This window comes from Hipposideros armiger, unplaced genomic scaffold (assembly GCF_001890085.2).
Source record: "Hipposideros armiger isolate ML-2016 unplaced genomic scaffold, ASM189008v1 scaffold_182, whole genome shotgun sequence".
NCBI lineage: Eukaryota > Metazoa > Chordata > Mammalia > Chiroptera > Hipposideridae > Hipposideros > Hipposideros armiger.
This window is the reverse complement of record NW_017731532.1, coordinates 2,545,890-2,567,483: the sequence shown is the minus strand read 5'-3', so window position 1 is coordinate 2,567,483 and position 21,594 is coordinate 2,545,890. Positions and strand designations below refer to the sequence as shown.

General features: G+C 38.4%; 1 protein-coding gene across 4 annotated transcripts in view; it reads left to right on the top strand.

The window, feature by feature from the left end:
* HAPLN1 (hyaluronan and proteoglycan link protein 1) overlaps positions 1-21,594 on the top strand; it is a 73,036-nt gene that overhangs the window by 35,537 nt on the left and 15,905 nt on the right. For 3 of the 4 annotated variants that reach the window (XM_019652580.1, XM_019652577.1, XM_019652579.1), the window contains exon 2: positions 7,242-7,367. In XM_019652580.1, the coding sequence (XP_019508125.1) occupies positions 7,268-7,367 (100 nt within the window). In that variant the 5' untranslated portion in view covers positions 7,242-7,267. Of the gene's footprint in view, positions 1-6,442; positions 6,651-7,241; positions 7,368-21,594 lie in introns of those variants that run through there. The other variant, XM_019652578.1, reaches the window with a different exon arrangement.

The following is a 21,594-nucleotide window of genomic DNA, read 5'->3' as shown; positions in this document are numbered from 1 at the left end:
ACTGAAAATTCATGAGATGCCCGGACTATAAAGACTAATCCAATATCATTTTTGTCCTTAGGCAGTTTAAACTTGTTTAACATTAGCATGAAATCAAGTACTTAGACGCTTGATTAATTATTTGAAAATTATGTGATCATTTTCTACATTTGTATAAAATGTGATGATTTGTTCAATAGGTGAGTTGTATGTCTGTGTGGTATGTCTAATAGGGTACAGCCTATGGTTGTGCAGGTTGTGTACTGCACAACACTGGGTGCTGCCATTCATTCATTCTACAGTGCACATTCAAAACCAGCGCCCCTGAGCTCCTACTGTGTGCCAAAGGATATTGTGGTAAACACAGTTTCTACTCTTGGANTTTTGTTCTTAGAGAAGCCATCTTAAGACATTTTTGGATCCGGGAATTGTAAAACAGTATTCACTTTCTTGTGTCATTTTCATTTCCTCATACTTAGAGAGACAGTGTGCCAAGCATGCCTTTTATTACCCTTTTTTCTATGTTTTTTCTTTTGTTGTTGTTGCCCTTCTTAGTTTTGAGTGGACTTGACTTCCTCTTTGTTTACCCCTCAATACTTCCTCCGTACCTTCTCTTATGCAATCCATTAGTACTCACTTTCCCCCCTTTGACAGTGAGCCCCTGAGGGAAACCACTTGCTTTCAGAGAACAATGGGCCCTGAGCTGATGATGCTTTGAGGCAACTTCAGCGTCAGACCTCCTGGAATTGTCAAAAGCCCAGCGACAGTCTTAGAAAGTTTCCAAGACTATTTTGGTAATATGACAGTTATCCCAAACTTACAGAAAATAAATTATGGCAAATAATCCTTTTCAATGCCAAATATGTTTTTTTAATTGTTAACCATTTTTGGATGGGAATCATTCCAAACTGAATTGCATTGTTTTCTGCCTTTTGAATTTTGTAAACATAGCAACATTACAAAACGTGTGTGAAATAAGAGAAAAATACCTATCTGCCTGATGTTTTAAGAAAATAACTAACATTTTATGTGCATTCCTTTCCAGTGTTTTAATGTCACACATGCAAACACACACAACACATGTGCACTGTACAAAAAAAGGAAAATGAGGATAAAGGAGAGAAAAAAAATGAATATATTATTATTTCCAGGGGTTTATGAACTCTGAAGCTTAATTACAGATGAACACCTGGTAATTTTAAAGGCTTAGACCAGTGGTTCTCAAATTTGAGCCTGCGTCAGACTCACCTGAGGAAGGCGAGGGTCTTGTGAAACGCTGATGGCTGGGCCCCATTGCCAGTTTCTGATTCAAGAGACCTAGGGTGGGGCCTGAGAGCTTGCTTCTTTTTAACAAGTTCTGATGCTATTTCTACTGATGCTCCAGGCCCCACACTTGAATTCAACTCCTACACTCATTCCAAACAGTGAACTTTTAGAACTTACCTGCCTCTGAGATGCAGATAGCTTGAGTTTGCTATTTTTATTACATTTAACCATAAAAATTAATCAGGTTTGGAGTGGGCCATGCCAGCATGATAACAATAATTAGTCTGGTTTTTATACTTTTTCTAAAACATTTTTGACCCTGAGGAGAATTTATTATTATTATTATTATTATTATTATTGTTATTATTATTATGTAATTGAGACCACCTATAGTGGGTATGAGACCTGGAGTAGAACTCATGTTTTCTTGCTCCTAATCTAGGGCTTTTTTCCAGATTATCAGGTTACCAAAGGATCATGCTGAGGGCAAGGAAGTAATAGACTGACCATGGCCAGATTCGGAGGTCACCGTGATGTCTATGGCTGGACATCTAATTCCAGGCATCATAAATGCTCTTAAACCCTTCAGTAGCTTGGACTCTGATAGAAAAATGCAGGATGGCAGGGAGATCACTAGGTTCACTTGAAGTTTATACAGACCAGCTCCTTGAGGGGAGTTACTGTAGTATAGATGAACAAATTTTTTTTTTTCCAATCATGGCTTCTGTCTTGAGCATTGGGTATATTCCAAGCAGTTCTGCATTCTTCCTCATAGTGTGCAGTAAGTCTTGGGGCATAGGTAAAGATCCAGTGTCCCTCAGCACACTGAACAACTCAAATGCATCATTAGTCTGAGTTCTTTAGCCATCATTTGGGTCACTGGTCTGACTTCTGAATTTTACCTGTAGAGTCAAAACAGAAAACAAAGTCAGTCAACAACAATAAAACAATGGATGAGCCATCATAACGGTGCCATTAAAAAAATTGCTAAGTAAGGATAAAATAATCTATACTTTGAAAGTCTAAAATTTATAATTTCATGAAATAAAGGCCATTGTACCAGACAAAAGACAAGAAAAGTTACTTCAGAAAAAAGGAACAATTTTTTAATTGAATTAATTTAACCTAATGAAAAAGTATACTTTGCAGCCCTTTTATTATTCTTTTTTATTAAATTTATTGGGGTGACAATGGTTAATAAAATTACATAAGTTTCAAGTGTACATTTCTATAATACATCATCTATATATCACATTGTGTGCTGACCACCCAGAGGCAGTTCTCCATCACCATATACTTGACCCCCTTTAGCCTCTTCTACCGTCCCCTCCTCCCCCACTTACCCTCTGGTAACCATTATTGTCTGTGTCTGAGTTTTTGTTTTTTTGTCTTGTTCCTTTGTTGCTTTCAGTTTTACATCCCACATATGCATGAAGTCATATGGTTCTCAACTTTTTCTGACTTATTTTGCTTAGCATGATAATCTCGAGATCCATCCATGTTATTGCAAATGGCAGTATTTCATCTTTTCTTATGGCTGAGTAGTATTCCATTGTGTATATATACCACATCTTCTTTATCCAATTTTTTTTTCCATTTCACTGCACCACTGACCAACTTTTAGGAAACACTGATCATGGACCCTCTTCTTCTTGTAACTAGATCATACTTATAAGATATCCAGGAGGAGAAGATTCAGTCTATTTTAAAACAATTCTGTCAAGTGAGATTCTGTGGTTTGAGATTCTATGGTTTCTTTACTCTTTACTCATTCAGTTTCTAGCAACCTTTGTATTGATTCTCACGATTTTAAAACTGAATTTGAAGTACTAAATAGAGACCTGGTTTATTTCATTATGCCCTCAGTGGTGAAAAAAAGTAACTCTCCACTATCCTCCATGTAATAACGCATGCAATCTTTAAGCAATGTAAAATCTCCCATCAGTCTTGGCTCATTTAGTCCTTATAACTGGTTCCCCCAGATCCATCTTTCCTCTCGGCACACAGGAAGTGCTGTATGTGGTGTATGCAGCAAGGAAAGTGTTTCAGGCTTGTCTTGTGTGAGCAGGGCTGTGATTCCTGCTATGCCCACAACCCTGTGAGGGAGAGAAGTGGGAGGCATTCCATCTTGTGCAAAGCCTTGAAAGAGTCTTGAGAGCTGGCTAGAAGAGCTGATGGCATTCCTTGGGGGTACACAGGACACCAGTAATGTTGGTGGGGTCAGACTGCCCAGTTCCTCAGCTATTAGCTTTATATGCTGGGGACTTCACCACTCTGACTCCACTTCCAGAACTCTAAAACGTGTATACTAACATCCTTACTGCAGTTGAGCTGTTCTAATAAATAACAGTTAAATGGAGGAAGCTTCAAGGACAGTGCCTACCGTGTAACAGAGGCTCAGAAAACATGTGGCATTAGCTCTCAAGGCACAGAAAATAGTATTCACCTTCCATTTGGTTTTATTTTCCCATTCCCTGATACAATAATGTTAACGCAGTGGGTGTTTTAAGGAACAGCGATTGGCCGCTTCGGTATAAGACTGTTGGTATCAGTATGTCTTTATTTCTGTGTATCAAATTATTAGACTTTTACGTTGGCTAGAGTATCTTGCTTCCAAATAGTGCTTCAATGATTACCAAAGCTGAACCGTAAAATTGCAGTCCTGCCATATGTCTGTGACGATGCGCACAGACATTTCGGTCTGAATGGATGTTGAAGCTGACTGCGGCATCATGGCAGGGAAGTTCGATAGGCTGGAAAAAGAGACCATCACGTGTGAGCTGCAGACGAACTAAGAGTGCTGATTCAAGGCTGACAATAGCGGGTTGTATGAAAGTCCCCAAAATTTCCTAAATTTCACTCATCAAAAACGAAAAAAAAATTGCCTAACATACCTAGCTATTCAGAGAAGACATCATTACAAAATGCAAATAAGCAGCGTTCGGCATCATTCTCCCCTGAAGACCAGCACATGGACCACTGGCACAGCCCTTGTCCTCAAGAACCTCAGCCTAGGGTGTGCAGTACCTCATTTGTACTTGCCGTTCGCTTTAACACCTGAAGATTGTGTCCTTAAAGTTCACTTTCTGGTTTCACATCTTTTGGCGAGACAGTTGTTATGCTGCCAGGGTGGCAAAGATAATTTCCACTCTCTCCTGCCTGGTGTGCATTCATGCCAGTATGGGGTACTTGGAAGTGTTCACTGCCATATGCCCCTATTCTAACTACAAGTCACTGAAGACGTGCAATATTCTCAGCTTCTTTAAAATTGAAGATGGCGTGTGTGTGTGAGTGCATGTGTATGTGCACCCATATGAGCCGCCCAAGGAAGTGTTCATGGCACCAAGGTGGTGTTATAAACCAGGTAGGACACAATCCTACTAAGATAAAAAAAAAAAAAACATCTGACTTCTCACGTAAGTCCTGAAAACAAAAGTTTATATTCACATATAATACGGGTCAAAATTTCAAGATCATAGTAGGCAAAATTTCAAGATCATAGTAGGTTCAAGTTAAAGAGCCTAAATACAAATAATTTTTTTTAAAAAACCAACAAAACAAATAAGAAATGGGTTCTCTTTCAGAAAAATAAGTGCAACTCATTTTTGTTTTTGCTTGAAAACAAATACAAACTTTGCCTCTAACTAGATGTATGACCTTCAGCAAGATAACTGTGTCATGAAAAATGGAAATATTTCTCTCAAGGTATTATTACAAGGACTGCATTAGCCATTGTGTACACAATGCTTAGCATATTACTTGGCAAATTGTAGACATTTAATTAAAAGGAATTGCTATTTTTATTATTATTTATTCCCCCATGCTTGCATATCAAATTGGGTCTTTGGACAGTTAAATACCTTAACACAGTGGAAAGCCCTTAGTAGTGTAATTTTTAATACTATGGTATGGAGTTAAAGGAGACATGTAAATTTATGTGTAATATGCTTTAGGTACACAAAAATAAAAATCAGGATGACTGCAGTGGTAGGATGCACAACTCTAATGGTGTGTGTGTGTGTGTGTGTGTGTGTGTGTGTGTGTGTGTGTGTATGTGTGTTTGGGAGTATACAGCTATACCTAAAAATTATATTGTAGATGACCACACTAATGTGAAAATTAATATAGAAAATTATCTGCCTCTGTTTACCTTGACCCCTTACCTAGAATGGCTCCTTTTTTTAACAATCAAAATTGTATGCTTTCCTCACACTCTCTCTTCCATACTTCCCCACCTCCTCTGATCCTTGTGGCAAGCAGAAAGCTCATAACGGCCTCTAGCGCTGGTTTGCCCATTGTTTTATGTTTGCATATATAACAGTCTCCATTATATTCCAAATTCCAAAAAGGCACTTTTATTGTATTTGTTCACCCAAATCATAATTCTGGTCTGAAAATAAGTAGTATTTGTGAATAGTATTCCCATGGACAAAAGTCAGTAGCTTCAAAAAACAATAATCATTTCCAAAAAAATCCTCAGAGAAACAAGCAAATGAACTTCTTAATATAAGATTAGCGAATCAGGTAGAATTTTGAAGGTGACACTCAGTTTCCTGGAATAAGTTTCTCAATTTGCTCACCCACCATCTTCTTTCTGTGACATAAGGAAGAAAAAGAAAAAGGTTAAAGCGAACATGCAAGACTGAAGCATAAGCAGCATAACAATGCCAGTTTTTAGAGGAGAATGCAGAGAGTGCTGTGGTCCCAAGAGAGACCTGCGAACTTCTGTGAATAGTGCAATAGACTCTGGAGTAGAGACTGGCCTGCTAGGACCTCCAGGAACAGAGGCAGAGCTCTTTAATAAGTATTCCAGGGAGTCAGCCTTTCCTGGAAAAAGCAAATTAGTGTGAGAAGCCAGTACTGTGCAATTTCAGTTTTAAAAATAACCAAGTATTGTGAAGGCTGCTGTGTGCACGAGAGAAAATGAAAGCCCTTGTTAACATTTGCCTGAGCTTCCACATTAAAACAGAGGAACTACACTGAAATTCTTGCCGCCTGGCAGAAACTGCAAAGGCCGTAAGGTTCGTATCACTTGAAATCACTTTTTGGTCCTTCCAATGACAAAGTGCAGGGGAGATTGCATCCCATTTATCAACGGGTCATAGAATAAAGGACAGCTGAGTGCCGGCTCTGCCTCTTTCGCTTAGAACCAGAGCTGCTCCTGGAGATTTCAGCTCTTCATTTGCCTAATTGCCCTGTGAGGCTGGCAGGGACATTCCCTGCAGCCCTGGCTCTGCTGACTGCAGAGACCCTACCTGGCACTCGGAGTTGGTGCGTCAGCATTTTAGGTAGAAATGAATGAAAAAAATCAATCAGGATGACTGCAGTGGTGGCAGGCACAACTCTAACCTAGTTTGCCCATAATTTTAAACTCTTCAGCACAGACCCAAGCAGTGTTTAAGATGGTAAGTGAATTTGTAACAAATGTGATGCTTCTGCTTAATCAGGGATTTTTTTTTTTTGTCCTCTTTTCTATTTAGAACAAGCAAACCTAACCTGCTTAGGAAGCCACATGTAAAATGACTGCTGATGTCAAGTTTCATACAATATTGTCTATTTGCCCTGATTTAGGATTCAGTGCCTAATTAGACCAGGTGATAAAAATTCATATACAGATATATCAAATTGTTGTTTTATTAACTTACACTTCAAATTCAGTGGTTTAAACAATTTTTAAAAGTCTATGTATATCCTTGCCACATGTCTTTGTAACTTGCTGTAACTCTCCATTATCAGAGCTATACTGTTTCAAATTTCTAGATTTACAATTCTGCAAAGATAGAGTTAAACACTGTTTGGACTCTGGCTGCATAAGGGAAACTGTTCAAAGCTGCAGTCTTCAGCTCCCTAAGGCAGCTACAGAAATTTCTGAACAGATTGGGTTAAATATTTTTACAGACCCATTCTATGATGATAAGGCGGTAATAAGTTGTGCAGTGCAACACTCCCAAGGGTTCCAAATCTCACAAGCCTCTTTGTATGTGATGCTCTCACAGTGGAGAAGATTCTTTGGGCTACAAAGATGAAGAGTCTACTTCTTCTGGTGCTGATTTCAACCTGCTGGGCTGATCATCCTTCAGACAACTATACTCTAGATCATGGCAGAGTTATTCACATCCAAGGTAAGAAAACACAGGCTCTCTTCTGAAAGTCAAATTAATTTCAAGTTACTGAGAGTTGAGATGCTTGGTTAGTGTTTCTTAATTTTAGTTTTGCTGCATTAACTTTTTCTTTTCCTTTCTGCTAGTTGGTGAACATGCTCCCTGGTTTTTGAATGCTAGAGTATTACAGTAGAGTTAAGAATTGGGGACAATTAAAGTGGAATGGCTTATGAATGTCCAACTACAGGGAGTTGATGCAATTGTTCAAGCTTTTTACTACAGTTACTACCTTCTAAGTAGGATGAAGGGCATAAAGTTTATTTAAATGCCAGGTGAAAGGGGAGAGAAATAGGAAGTAAAACTTATGATGTAAGGTCATTCTGTTAGAGCAATCAATAAGAAAAACAATGTGTAAATGCAAGTCAGATGAGCTAAGGTTCAGGAAAAAGTAACTTACCCTATTATTATATAATCTCCTTGGGTATATATTTAGTTCCGATAGACCAGTACATTGCCCCTGCATATTTCTTTTCAGCTCAGCTGAATCCTAAGCCTGAAAGCTGTAGCAAGATTTGAGGCTGCAGTACAATGCAGCTGTTTCCTCAGTCCCAGCTTTAGATGAGAGACACCCTGCATTAAGAAAGCTAAGGGACTTATGCAATAAGGAAAAGATAGTTCTAAAGGAGCTGTAACTTCTCTCTTTGCCCTTGTATGCTAAATAATTAAAATAAGAATTATAGAATTTAACAGTTTAAACATAATGGTGATAATAATTTTAGATGAACTCGGTTTGGGGACCAGAGGCATTATAAGTTTGCTAAGAGACATAAAACATCAATTTATAGCCTCAAGGTCAAAAGTGGAGTCTCAGAAAACTGCATCCACTGTTGAAAAGTATGACTCGTGAAGGTCAAATGATAGTGTAAGTTTGGCAAGAAGTATTTTCCTGTGTGTATATTATGACTACCCAAATACAATTCTGAATTTGACAATGTCTAGCTATTTTACACATATTTCTTTCAATTCTCTTTGCTTCCAAAAGCTTTGTGTTTTCCACTGTTGGACCATGAAAAGGAATTATGTAATCATAAATTTTACTATGCAAGCTGCTGACTCAGCCATTTCCTTTATTGTGTATAGTAGAATCAAAGCTGTTTCCCAAACATTATATTTACACATAGAGATTTCTGATGAGGAATACCATCTTTTTAAATCTAGTCAAAGAATCCCATTCAGCCGTTATTAACAATGGCAGTTTTAAAGATGATGTAAAATAAACTTCAGCTGTGGTTTCAAGTTATTCTAAGACAGAATATAACTGTTACATTATAAACTATATACAAACCATTTGCACCCAGAGTGTGAAAACATTATTTTGAAAGAGTATTAACGTTTTAAAATTACTCTTAGGGGCCTTTTAAGTCAGACTCAAGTTTCATCAACCAGGAAAACTTCTGTTGCTCCAGCCTTTCCATTCCCAAATACTCAGCTGGAATTTAGTGCAAAGGAATTTCTGACACGAGGTGTCAGAATTATCCAGATTATTTGCATACGCTATTCAATTTTTTTAACTGAGTTGATAGTCCATATCATTTTAATTGTAAATTCATATTCCTAGAAAGTTGCTCGTAGCTTTCAAGTAATAAAACTACAAGGCCTACATTTTGCTTGTGGAAGTTAATACTGAAATGTGATTTGTGTCAGGATCATGATGCTCTGTCTGTAAGTCTGAATTTATTTTAAAATGACTCCAAATACGTGTTCTTGCTACCTTTTATCCAATACAAAGTTTTCTTTTTTCTTTTATGAATCAATTTGATTACACAAGAAAGTAAGCTTTACTTGTCCCCAGAGTTTGCTAAAAATGTGTAGTCAAGATACCAGCTTGTGTATTGTATCATATGCTGTCCCCAATGTAAGGGTAGCAATTTCTTCAAACACTGCTACAGGAAGAGATAACCGCTGGTAATACTGTCTCTATAACACTCTCAACTAATGGACTGTATTCCTCATTTCATGATGTGCCTACTCAAACAACTTTTAAATCCTTTGAAACTTGAGACCATTAGGAAAAATTTTATATGGAGTACCAAATCACACAAAAGCTTATTTTTAAAAATATTTGGATCAGGTCCAAAAACTCTTTTTGTAGATTTTCAATCAATAGAAGTTCAGAGATGATAAATATACTTTTATAAAAAAATACAACTTTTAAGAAGACATTTACATAGACAGCAGAGAAATTTTATGACCATTTTTTTTCCCATTAGGCAATGTAAAAAGTGAAATAGTTACAGTTATACTGAACATGTAACTGCTGCTGCTGCCTGCCTCTAGTATTCAAGTATAGGTCTTCTGATGACAAGTTTAAGTTATTGTCCCTTAATGCCTTATTGTCTTTAGACCTTGGACAATAAATCTCTTCATCTCAGTTACCTCACCTACACAGTTGGGCATATTCGCTGTTTATTCCATAGAGCTTTGTAAGAATTAAATTAGATAATATATGGATAAGTGCTTAGTACTGAGCCTGACACACAATAAGGTCCCAGTAGATGATAATTGTTACCACCATGCTTGTTAGTTCCTCATCGACACAAAAAGGGAGCACAAATACTGGTGGGAAAAGCTCATACTTTTCAAATTCATTTGTTAACAGAACCACATCATTACTTTAGTTTTTTTTTCTTAGTTTTAATGAAGTAAACATTTTATAAGTTGCCTTCTTTGCCCTCTTTAATTTCATAATTTAAAATTCCCCCCAAAGGGTAAACGTCATCTGATTGCTTTTACTTTCCTTGTAGAAACTGAAGCTTTCCAAAATTAAGTAATATTACTCTTAATATACTTAGTAAGTGAACACAAATAAACTACTTAAGATTTTTTAAAAGAATAATAAGGAAATTTTAGATATGAAAATTGTTCCCTTCTATTTAATAAGTAAAATGTATCGCCACCTTTCTCAAAAGATAAAAACAATTAAGCTTCTCTAAAGAAAGAATTGTGCATCTCTACGGGTAAAGAAAATGATGTATATCTAGAACACCTGGCAGAAGTGTACATGCCCCAGTCAATGTGATTGGTTCCTCCTTCCTGTGTGTGTCACAAACAACTCCCCTGTCCTGACTTAGCGTGTTTTACCTTGTGCTAACATGCCCCCCTCTCCCTGTCAGACTGTCAGCTTTGTAACACCTAAGCCATATGATAGGGCTTGGAACACAGTAGGTGCTTAAAATATGTTTGTTAAATAAATGAATGTGTGTAATAGGATGCGTCCAAATTACCACTATCATAATGAGCATTTCTTCAATCGTGTGGCCTCCGTGGCATTTAGTGACATATGATGACACATTGTGTGGGCTTCATGGACATTAACTAGGTGACTGCTTTCATTCTGTACTGTTGGCATAGCTAAACCATACTTAACAGAATTTAAGAACTTAAAAGGAGTTTGGTATAGATCATGTAGATCAATATCTCATGTACAAGTAAGGGAACCAAGATGCAGAGATTTGATGTTGCTTGTCCCAGGTGGCATGGCTGATGAGGAACGGTATATTTCTTCTTCAAATATGGACTCATGTCTCACCTTAATGAGCTTGCCCTGACTACTGCTTTCTGCCCCTCCTCTGGCACCCCAACCTCTCTCATATCATTTTTCCTTTTCTGTGTAGCATTGTCTATCTACTTATTTTTATGTAATTGTTGGTGTCCACCTTTGCCACAAGAACATGTCAGTTCCACAGGTCAGGGGTCTTGCATCTAATGTGTCCCAGTCACCTAAACCAATACCTGGCACGTAGTAGTTGATCAATACATGTGCATTGAATAAATCCAAGACCAAAGTCCAGGTGTTGTTGCTAATCAAGTCCTACTCAATCTTTCCAAATCTCAGGGAAACCTCTTCAGTTCCTAGAATGAGAGGCAGCAGATGAGGAACAAGATTATGAGATCGGGTAGCAAATTCGGTCTGGTCATAGACATGGCCTCCATACTGCACGAAGCACGTTGCACTCCGCGACAGACCAGCAGAGATGAGACACAACAATCTTCCTAATGTGTGCATGCAGCTCTGAAGAGTATTTGATTTACGTGTGGTCACTGCACTGCTATCCTGTTCCTTATGTAATATCTGCAGAGTAGGGATCTAGTGGTGCAGAGTGGATCAAAAGACGTGGAGTGGATTTAATAATGCATGATCGCAAACCATCTACAGAGCCAAAGTTTAATGGGAGAGCCAAATAAGCATTACTCCAGCCTTGTTTTCTCTCTTCCACTGAAAACTCACTCGGATTCTATGAGTCTGTTGTGAAAAGTTAGATTAATTCGGTTTTGTCATTTTGAGACAAAGTACTCTGTTTGCAGCCACAAATGCAAAATCCGCAGATATCAATTATATTTTACACTGTTAATAATTCTACCTGGAAATTATTAGCTACAAAATGTAAGAGAATTTCACCATGAAATTATAAAAATTAGCACCATTATGAGTATGAGAGGACCGATTCTAAAATCTCTTATTAGTTTCCTATAGCACATGAAGCCAAATACGAAAATTATCATTTGATCAAATTAAGAATATCAACATATGAATAAATGAGCCCAAAAGAGAAGGAAATATATACGTATATAGGCACATACATACATATATAAAAATCCTCATATAGTGCACACATGCAAGTACATATACACAATTATTCAGGCAGCTAGAACAGAACACCATAGACAGGGTGGCTTCTAAATAACAGAAATTTACTTCTCAGGTTCTGGAGACTGGGTAAGCCAAGAGCATGGTGCTGGCAAATTTGGTGTCTGGTGAGAGCTGGCTTTCTAGTTCATAGATGGCCGTTCTTTCTCTATGTCTTCATATGGCAGAAGGGTTAGGGGTCCTCACCTGGATCTCTTTTATAAGGGCACTAATCCCATTCATGAGGGCTCCACCTAATCACGGCCCAAAGGCCACACCTCCTAATATCATCATTTTGAAGATCAGGTTTCAACATATGAATTTGGGGACACACTCAGTCTATGGCAAGCACCTACTATTAATAGGCATTGGAGTTAAAATGATAAAACAGAGTCTTTGTCTTCATTGAGCTTATAGTCTAGTGAGAGACAGACACAGACATTATTACAAATATGGAACTACTGACTATGATAACTGCTATGAAGGAAAATAATGGAATGCTACAGAAAGAAGATAGTATTATGTGTTGTTACTTTTTTTTAAACAGAAGCATTCAAAAAAGTTTTTTTTAATTATGGGTGTAAGTTAAATATGGTAATATCTTTCTTCAACTATATAGTTGCTACATTAGATATAGACACATATATATATATATATATATATATATATATATATATATATATATATATATATATATATACGCACAATGGTTATAAGTAGAAAAGGCAAGAATGAAATGATTATAGATTCATCCATAACTTCTATAAATCCCTTAATCTGTATTCAGAAATATGTCTATTTTCATATGGCTTTGCATCCGCTAGCCATTGTCCTTGTCTTTGCATTTGTTTGTCCTTTTGAGAAAATCTGCTTACTTATCCATTTGTTGAACATTGGCTTCCTTTCTGCAAAACATTGAGTTAGTATTCTTATCTGAGGAAGGGCAGACTATCTCCTCAGTGAGCTTACTGACAGTATTATCAGGGCAACAAAGGTAACAAGCAAGGAAAAAATAAGAGGTGTTAAATACAGGTGGAAATATAGAGAAAAGAACAATTAATTACCAAACAAAAAGACTTGCTGTTTAAAACTTTGTATTCATACTCACTAAAGTTTTATCACTTAGTTGATTTAAACCCATGAAATATATCTTAAGAATGTTTCTAGGGGCCAGCCCAGTGGCTCAGTTAGTTAAGAGCTCAAGCTCTGAGCAACAGGGTTGCCAGTTCGATTCCCACATGGGCCAGTCAGTGAGCTGTGCTTGAGCTGAGCTGCTGTTGAGCTGCCAACAGGTGGCAGGATGGCTCAGCTGGTGAGAACACATGTTCCTAACAACAAGGTTGCCAGTTCTACTCCTGCATGGGATGGTGGGCTACGCCCAACCGCAACTAAAATTGAACATGGCACCTTGAGCTGAGTGGCCGTGGGCTGCCGAAGGGTGGCCGCATGGTGACTGGACTTGGAGCTGAGCTAGCTGTGCCCTCCACAACTAAGATTGAAGGACAGCAACTTGACTGTTCCCCTTCGCAATTCCCCAATAAAAATCTAAAAAAAAGAATGTTTCTAAACTTGTCATTGAGTAAGCTAGAATTCTGAGTTCTATGTTATTCTATAAATCATCTAATAAAATAATAAATTTTGGAATATTTCCAGGTATAAAATCGTAAATGTAATAATCTTTTCAGGTAGAAACAAATTCACCCTAATAGTCATTGCTTTCTGTGTTCATCCTGGGAGCTGAAATCAGCAAATTATGCAGGAAGCCAGTGATTATTTGGAAACTGTCCCAAATATCCAGAAAAAAATCATTAAATAGAGAAGCCTTTCCCTGTGATTGCAACTTTGCAGGAATCAACGTTGACTCAGCTGAAGCACTGACCTATTGCTTAGTGGCTTAATGTTAAAGTAATTTCAACATGCTGTATTTCTCTGACTTTACCGGGTATTAAGAAAGAATAGATTTAGATTTCTTTCTGGCTTCGGTTCTTTATCGTAAATGCAAAGTGAAACATTATTGTTTCAGGAGAGTCTCTTGGAATACAAACATCTATCAAAATTCTAGGAAGTTAGATTATTCAAGTAAGAGATTACCAGTGATAATACCCAGGAGGGGGAAATCTTTGTTATAGAAATATTTTTATTTCACAATGAAGACATTGAAAGCATAAGAAATCGAAAAGCTCTATGAAATTACTTCAAAAATATTTTGTGTATTTTGTATTGACACAATTAGTAGCACTAAACATGTGTGCCCTCAAAAATGATTATCAAGTAGTCAATACAAATGTTAGCCATTTTAATCTTGTTTTGATTAAACATGTTGGTTACTTGACTTCAATATTTACTCAGTGACCAATAACCACATGTTTAAACTCTGAGTAGTATGTTTTACATGATCAAGGATTATGCTGTGAAATATATTAAACAACTTAAGTTAAACAAGATTTCTCCCTACCTTTTCCAAATACTATCTACTCAAAAGGGACAAGGGTGTTATTGATAAAAGCACAGAAAGGCCATCGTTCATCACATATAAAATTAACAAAGCATGTTAGAACGAGGAGTACTTACTAAGTCAAGTATGTAGATTAGGTAAAGGAGGTGGAAAAGGAAAGTCCTATCTTTTTCTAATGACTGTAAGTTTAAAATAAAAACACCATTGAAAACATATCAATGAAGTGAGACTTCCACTTATAGATGATATCGTTTGTAATGAAATGGTGCTTTTTTTATCTCCTTGCTTTGCCTTTTTTCTGGAAAGCATTAGAAATAACTTTTGTCTATTGGCTCAGAGTTATTGAATGGTAGTTAAAAGCACAGGTGAAACCAAAGGCATATATATTAAAGATAGGTTGGTTTCCTTACAAATTACAGTATGCATTACATCAATTTTCTTTTTTTTCTTTTTTTTTTTTTTTTTGAGCCATCCTGCCACCTGTTGGCAGCTCAGCAGCAGCTCAGTTCGGGCCGGGACTTGAACTGCTGTTGCTCAGAGCTCACACTCTTGAGCGAGCTCTTAACCAACTGAGCCACTTGGCTGGTCCTTACATCAATTTCTTATTTTCTTAGTTTTGTGACTGCATTTTTTCACAATGGATTTACGATCTGTAAATAATAATGTTGCTAGTAAAAAATAATGAACACTTTCGCACAATTTTTTCTGGGTTTTTTTGTTTTTGTTTTTTAGTATAGAGAGGTACATTTTAAAAGTTTTCTTTCCTCATATAATGTGGATTATGAATTATGAACAATTCTTATTTTCTCTTGAAAAAAGTCATAAACTAAGCTGACAGATTTTGACTCTCCAAAGTCTACATATGATTATTTTTATGTCCTCCCTTTGCTTTGTTTTTTTAATCACACAATCATTAACAAAAGGTCTTAATTAGCTTAAAATACTGAAAAGTTGATTAGGTGGTTAGTACTTCATTGAGATTCTCCCATTTTAAGAAGATAAACAGTTTTTATAGACTGCCCACAGTATATCAAAGTCAAAGTATACTCCAAAACCAAGCTACTTAAACTTCAGCCTCTTTTCTTATAACTACTTATTTGACCTGCACATACAATTGAATAAATAAAGACAAATAATAAATATTAAAGTATTTTTTAGGGAAAAGTGTTGTGAGAAAGCCCCCAGCGGGCTGTGAGATGAATCTCTTTAGGGAGGAGTTGGGAAGGGCTGTAACTTGAAATCTGAGCAGTGAGCAGGAGCCAGTCACTTCAAAAGCCAGGGACAGAGCCTTCCAGGTAGAAAGAGTAGAAAATGCAAATTCTCTGAGATGGGAATAAACATGGTGATTTTAAACCTGAAAGAAGCTGAAAAAAACTTCAGCCTGGCAGTGGAGAGGGAGTGGTTTAAAATGTGATTAGAGGGCCGGCCGAGTGGCGCGATGGTTAAGAACTGGTTTGGGATGCCAGAGGGCCCCGGTTCGGATCCCACATATGAGGGCCAGTGACACTGCCCTCCACAGCTAAGATGCTGAACAACAGCTCAACCTGGAGCTGGGCTGCTGTGAGTCGCTGGCGACGGCGTAGGCTGCAGCCCCTGTGGCAGTGGGTTGCCGTGGGCTACCATGTGTAGCCAGCAGCCAACGTGAGTGGCCAGCAGCCGCAGTGAGAGGCCGTCCAGAAGCCGGCGACTGATCTGCCTCATCTGGGAAGAGCGCAATGATGGTGCCAACTTGGGCCAGTGAAGCAACATCCTCCACAACTAGACTGAAGAACAAAAGGACAGCAACTTGTCTGTTCCCCTTCCCCCAATTCCCCAGCACTGTTCCCATCCCCCCAATTCCCCAATAAAAAAAATCTTTAAAAAAATAAAATAAATAAATAAAATGTGATTAGAAGAGTATGCAGGAGTGAGACCTTAGTACTTTATACGTGGTTTAGAGTACAGAGTTTAGAATTCATTCTAAAAGCACTTGAAAATGGCTAAGGTGTTGAGCAAGGGAGTGACATAATATGTTTTACATAAACAGAAGACCACGTGAGCCGTGGATCATGGTGGGCCAAGAGTAAAGGTGAGGAGACCTTTAGGAGGGTCTTGAAGTAGATGAGAAATCATGGTGGTTTGGATCATGATGGAAGCAGTGTCGAGAAGGTTGGAGATGAACCAATTTTAAAAAATATAAATGGAGGTAGAGATAGCAGTACTTTCTGGTAGATTGCAACACATCCAACACACCTCTTAGATTTTAGCTGGAACAAAAGGAATGGATGATGGAGGTATAAACTAAACTGAGGAAGATTGGGAGAACAGATTTGGGCAGAGGAAGGGGACACAAGTTATCGATTTGACACCCAATATATGACCAGCAGGATTTACTAGTATGATGTTCAGGAAAAAGTATACTGCTAGAAAGTTTTGGAATCATCAGCATATAAGTGAAATTTATAGCCATGGGACTAGATGAAATAATCTGGGAAAGAAGAAAGAAGGATATGCAGATAGAAGCAAGGAAATGGCCCTGGTCTGAGGTTTAGAGACCCTCAGCGCGGGTGCGGATAAGAAGGATGTAAAGGTTCCCACATGCAAATTCTTCCCAGAGTCTAAATTCTCGTCTCTGATGGTAGTCATTTTTTTCCTCGTATAACTTTTATTTTTTTTAAGATTTTTATTGGGGAATTGGGGGATAGGAACAGTGTTGGGGAATCGAGGAAGGGGAACAGACAAGTTGTTCTTCAGTCTAGTCGTGGAGGACGTTGCTTCACTGGCCCAATTTGGCACCATCATTGCGCTCTTCCCAGGCGAGGCAGATCAGTCGCCGGCTTCTGGATGGCCGCTCACTGCGGCTGCTGGCCGCTCACACTGGCTGCTGGCTACACACGGTAGCCCATGGCAACCCACTGCAGCAGGGTTGCAGCCTACGCCGTCGCTGGCGACTCACGGCAGCCCAGCTCCAGGTTGAGCTGTTGTTCAGCATCTTAGCTGTAGACGGCAGTGTCACTGGCCCTCATATGTGGGATCCAAACGGGGGCCCTCTGGCGTTCCAAGCCAGCTCTTAACCAACGTGCCACTCAGCCTTTCCTATAATTTTTTTTTTAAATCTAAGTTAGCTGCAAACATTGTCAAATTGCAGATTTTTGCATGACAATCTGTATTTCTATTATCTGTTGAAATATCCAAAGATGTGATATTTTTCAGCCTGCATTCCCACTGGACAACATCAGTGGAAACTGGTACCTGCTTTAGAATGGGGCATGTGCTCCCAGGTATGGTACGGTCCTCTCCACTTCCTGTTGTTCTCAGCACTGTGGTGCTCCCTTCACTCCCTCAGCCTTGCACACCTGGGCATTTGTGTTTGAATTCCCTTTCGTTTTTCTATCCCCAGCATTAAACTTAATACTTGGCACATGGAAGCATATCAATTCATGATTGTTCATTAAGTAAAGAATCACAAGATCCCTTTTGCCTTCAAGATTGAGTCTGTAGCAGTATTATCTTGATGTCTTTTATACTGAGTGAAGACATTAACAGTATCACTGTATAATACCAACAGTGACCTCTCTGCAAATTACAGATAGTTTGACCTTATATTTCACCATAAAGTGGAAGTGGTCTGAGTGGAGACAAATAGATTTGAGAGCTACCCCTGTACCACATAAAGACATTACCAGTAATTAAGGAGTGTGTGGTTAATTACAGCCTAATAAAGAAGAATGACTCAGGCTGTTTTGATTTCCCCATAGCCTTTGAGACAAGCCTCTATTACAGTTAAAATCCTGAAGAGTAATTCGCCATATTAGTGAAATGTTCAAATTTATTTTCCAGTTTATATTCCTGTAATGTGTTCCTTAATATCTTTATAATTGTAATAACCCATTTTCAATTCTAAGTCTAAAATAATAGGAATTGAATGCTATTTTTATCCATAAATCTTTGATAACATGGATAAATTTAAATTCTGAAAATTATTAACCAGAGCAGGCAACTCTGAGTTGACAAAGATACTAAGATTGTCTCTAGTTCTGGGACCAGTTGTATCTGACTTACTGATGGCAATAATATTAATATATTAATGTTAACATTTAAAACCATTTACTGTGTGTGATGCACGGTAGAAAGTACATTACCTGAGTCACCTCACTTAGACCTCCCCACAACACTGTATAAAGGTGGTTATCCCCACTGAAGTTGAGAGAGGATCAGTAGCTTGCCCCAGGTTATATGATTATTATGGTAAAGCTGAGATTCAAACTCAGGCAGGCCAGTTCTTGTGTTCGTAACTCACACTGGGATCATACACCCTCCATCTAAGCCTTTCCTTGGGACCTTTTAAATGAAGCAGGGGGTATATTGGCCCCCATTTTATTCCATTCAATTGATACAATTAAATTTCAGAAGACAAATCAATAAAAAAATGTATAGTCTTCCACTTCAGAGAAACTTTTCCAATAGGCCACCATGATGATTCTTTGGAAGAGTGAGCTAGGGGTCGGGTGGTAGCTGCGAATAAACACATTCCACCCCTGTCCCCAAATGATGACTGTCAGGAACCCCCATGAAATTAAGGAGGTGGCAGAAAGAAGTTGGACTATATAGGTACAAATAGATTTTTCTTTTTTGAGAAGGCTTCTAAGGTGGAGGTCCTAAAAATGCACACCTGTCCCGCTAAGAACCAATGGATTAAGAGAATCATCGAAAGTTGATGAGATGTGAATTTGTCAGGAACCAATACTTTCTAGGAACTGCCTTCTGTAAAAGCAGAGAAAAGAAGGTGATGTAGAAGATAGAAGCTGGTTTGCATACCTGGCACATTGTGGGCACTCAGTAACTACTCTTTAGTGAGAGCCAACTTTTACTGGGCAGTCAAGGTATGCCAGGACCGAGGAAGTTCTCAACATATCACCTCATATAACCCTCAGCAGACCCCTGGGAAGAAGATGGCTTAACTCTATTTTACTGATGAGGAACCTCAGGCACAGAGAGGTTCCATGACACAATGGAAGAGGCATGGTCCATTTGCTTTACCCATAAGCTCTGAGTGTTGAGAAAATAGACAAAATAATAATGAATGTGGAAAAAGAAAAACCCACAAAGAACTTAATCAACAGAACAGAGCTAAACTCCCTCATCACACTTTACCTCTTCCTGGTAGAAAAAAAAGATGAAGAAAAGAGAATTAAAAAGAGACCAAATATTTTTCCAGGATATTAACAGAATGTCAAGTTTACATCTCAGAACAGTGATGTTTAAATCATGTTCACTTGACCCCTTAGAGCTATCAGGGGGTTCCTGATGCACATTTCAAGCCAAGAAGTTTACCTTTTTAGCAGATTTATATAGCAAAGGTTTGCATAAGATATCCTTTGGGGAGAAAAAGTTCCATTGTCCCTGAAAAAAATAAATAAATAATAATTCCATAGAACAGCCTCCAGGCTCTAAAAAGAAAATCCTAATTTTTTAACAATGAAACTTGGATATGACAATAACACGGTATGCATTCGTGCTCAGCGTCATCCAAAACAATACAACATTTTGGTGTTGGGCAGCTTCCCATTAGAGAACTAATTTAGCTGAAGGCAAGGAAGGGAGACGGATGTGGTCAATACCTAGGAGGATGTTCCATGGCTCATCAGATCAGATGATGCAGGAAGGACATATGCTACTTAAGGAAATTATAGAAACACAATTCTAGGCAATTTGGTTCAGCTGTAGATTGATAGGAACCAGCAGGGCACAAAGACTATAAAGTGGTTAGAGAGAAGGTAGGAGTGGTAGGGAGTGGGGCGGATGGGCGGAATAAATTATTGTAGCCTGTGAGACCAGAAGACATGATTACGGATGGTGAAAAACAGCAGTGACCTCTTTATAGCAAAGAGCAATCTTCACTTGTCCTGTTTTTAGCATTGGACTTCTTCTTTAAAGTTCAAAACTAAACAACTTTCAGCGTGTTTGGCAATGGTATCTTTAAAGAATTGGGAAAGTGAGATAAAACTTCCAAGTTTTCAAGACATGTTTAAAGATAGCATTTTTATTAACAGAGCAATAGGTCTCCTGTAAAAATATAACCCCTCAATTATAACAATATATTGCAATCTTGGCTGCCAGCTTCTTTAGTATCTTTTCAGAGATACTTTAGATAAGATTTTTGGGTTTATTAATTTGTTAAATTTCCTCAACTATTTCATTTATGTTCATACCATTTGTATTTAGTTTGTACATTCACATGGTTCAAAAACCTTAAAAATCTGCCACTATACACAATGAAAATCTCCCAAGATTCCTCTGCCAGACATCCAACTTACCTTTGCACAGGCTAGCAAGGTTATTAGTTTCTTGTGAATCATTTCAGGTTTAGTTTATGCAAATATATCCATTTCCTTTGAATCTACACAAGTGGTAAGAAGCACACATACTCTTAGGGCAGAGTTTGAACTACAGATGAAAGCAAAGATGGGCTAGGGACAAATCCCTAAAGGTTTGAAATTTAAATTAAGTCGTTGAGAACAGAGGGCAAAATAGACCCTCTAAAGCAGCGGTTCTCAACCTTTCACAGGGATCGCCTAAGACCATTGGAAAACACATATTTTCGATGGTCTTAGGAACCAAGACAGGGCTCCTCTATCCATCTCCAGGCCCACATGCAGATACGCCCACATGAGAGTACCCGGTGACTCCTGTGAAAGGGTTGTTCGACCCCCAAAGGGGTCGCGACCCACAGGTTGAGAACCGCTGCTCTAAAACTTCTCTCTTGCCCTCTTCAGGTGGGCCATCGCTGAAGCGCTGAGTCATAGAGGAGGAGCTCAGAGCCCTTGGCATTCAGGAATAGCTGCGGAGGAAAGTCAAGCTCTGTCTCTGACAACTTAAAAGCGATCAGCCCTCTGACAGGACAGTAAAGGCTGGAAGGGGTAGGGTTGGGGGGCAGCAGGGACAGGGAAGAGAGAGGGCCTTAGTAAAGGTTTCTGATATGAAGGTGCCCATTCACATCAGAATCATGACCAAACACATGGGCGCTTCTGACTCCAGGTGAGCAACTTCAGAAAAAATTAGATTCACTTCAACCTGAGGGAAACAAAGTCATGACAAACAGTTAAAGGTTAAGGAGTGATATACTC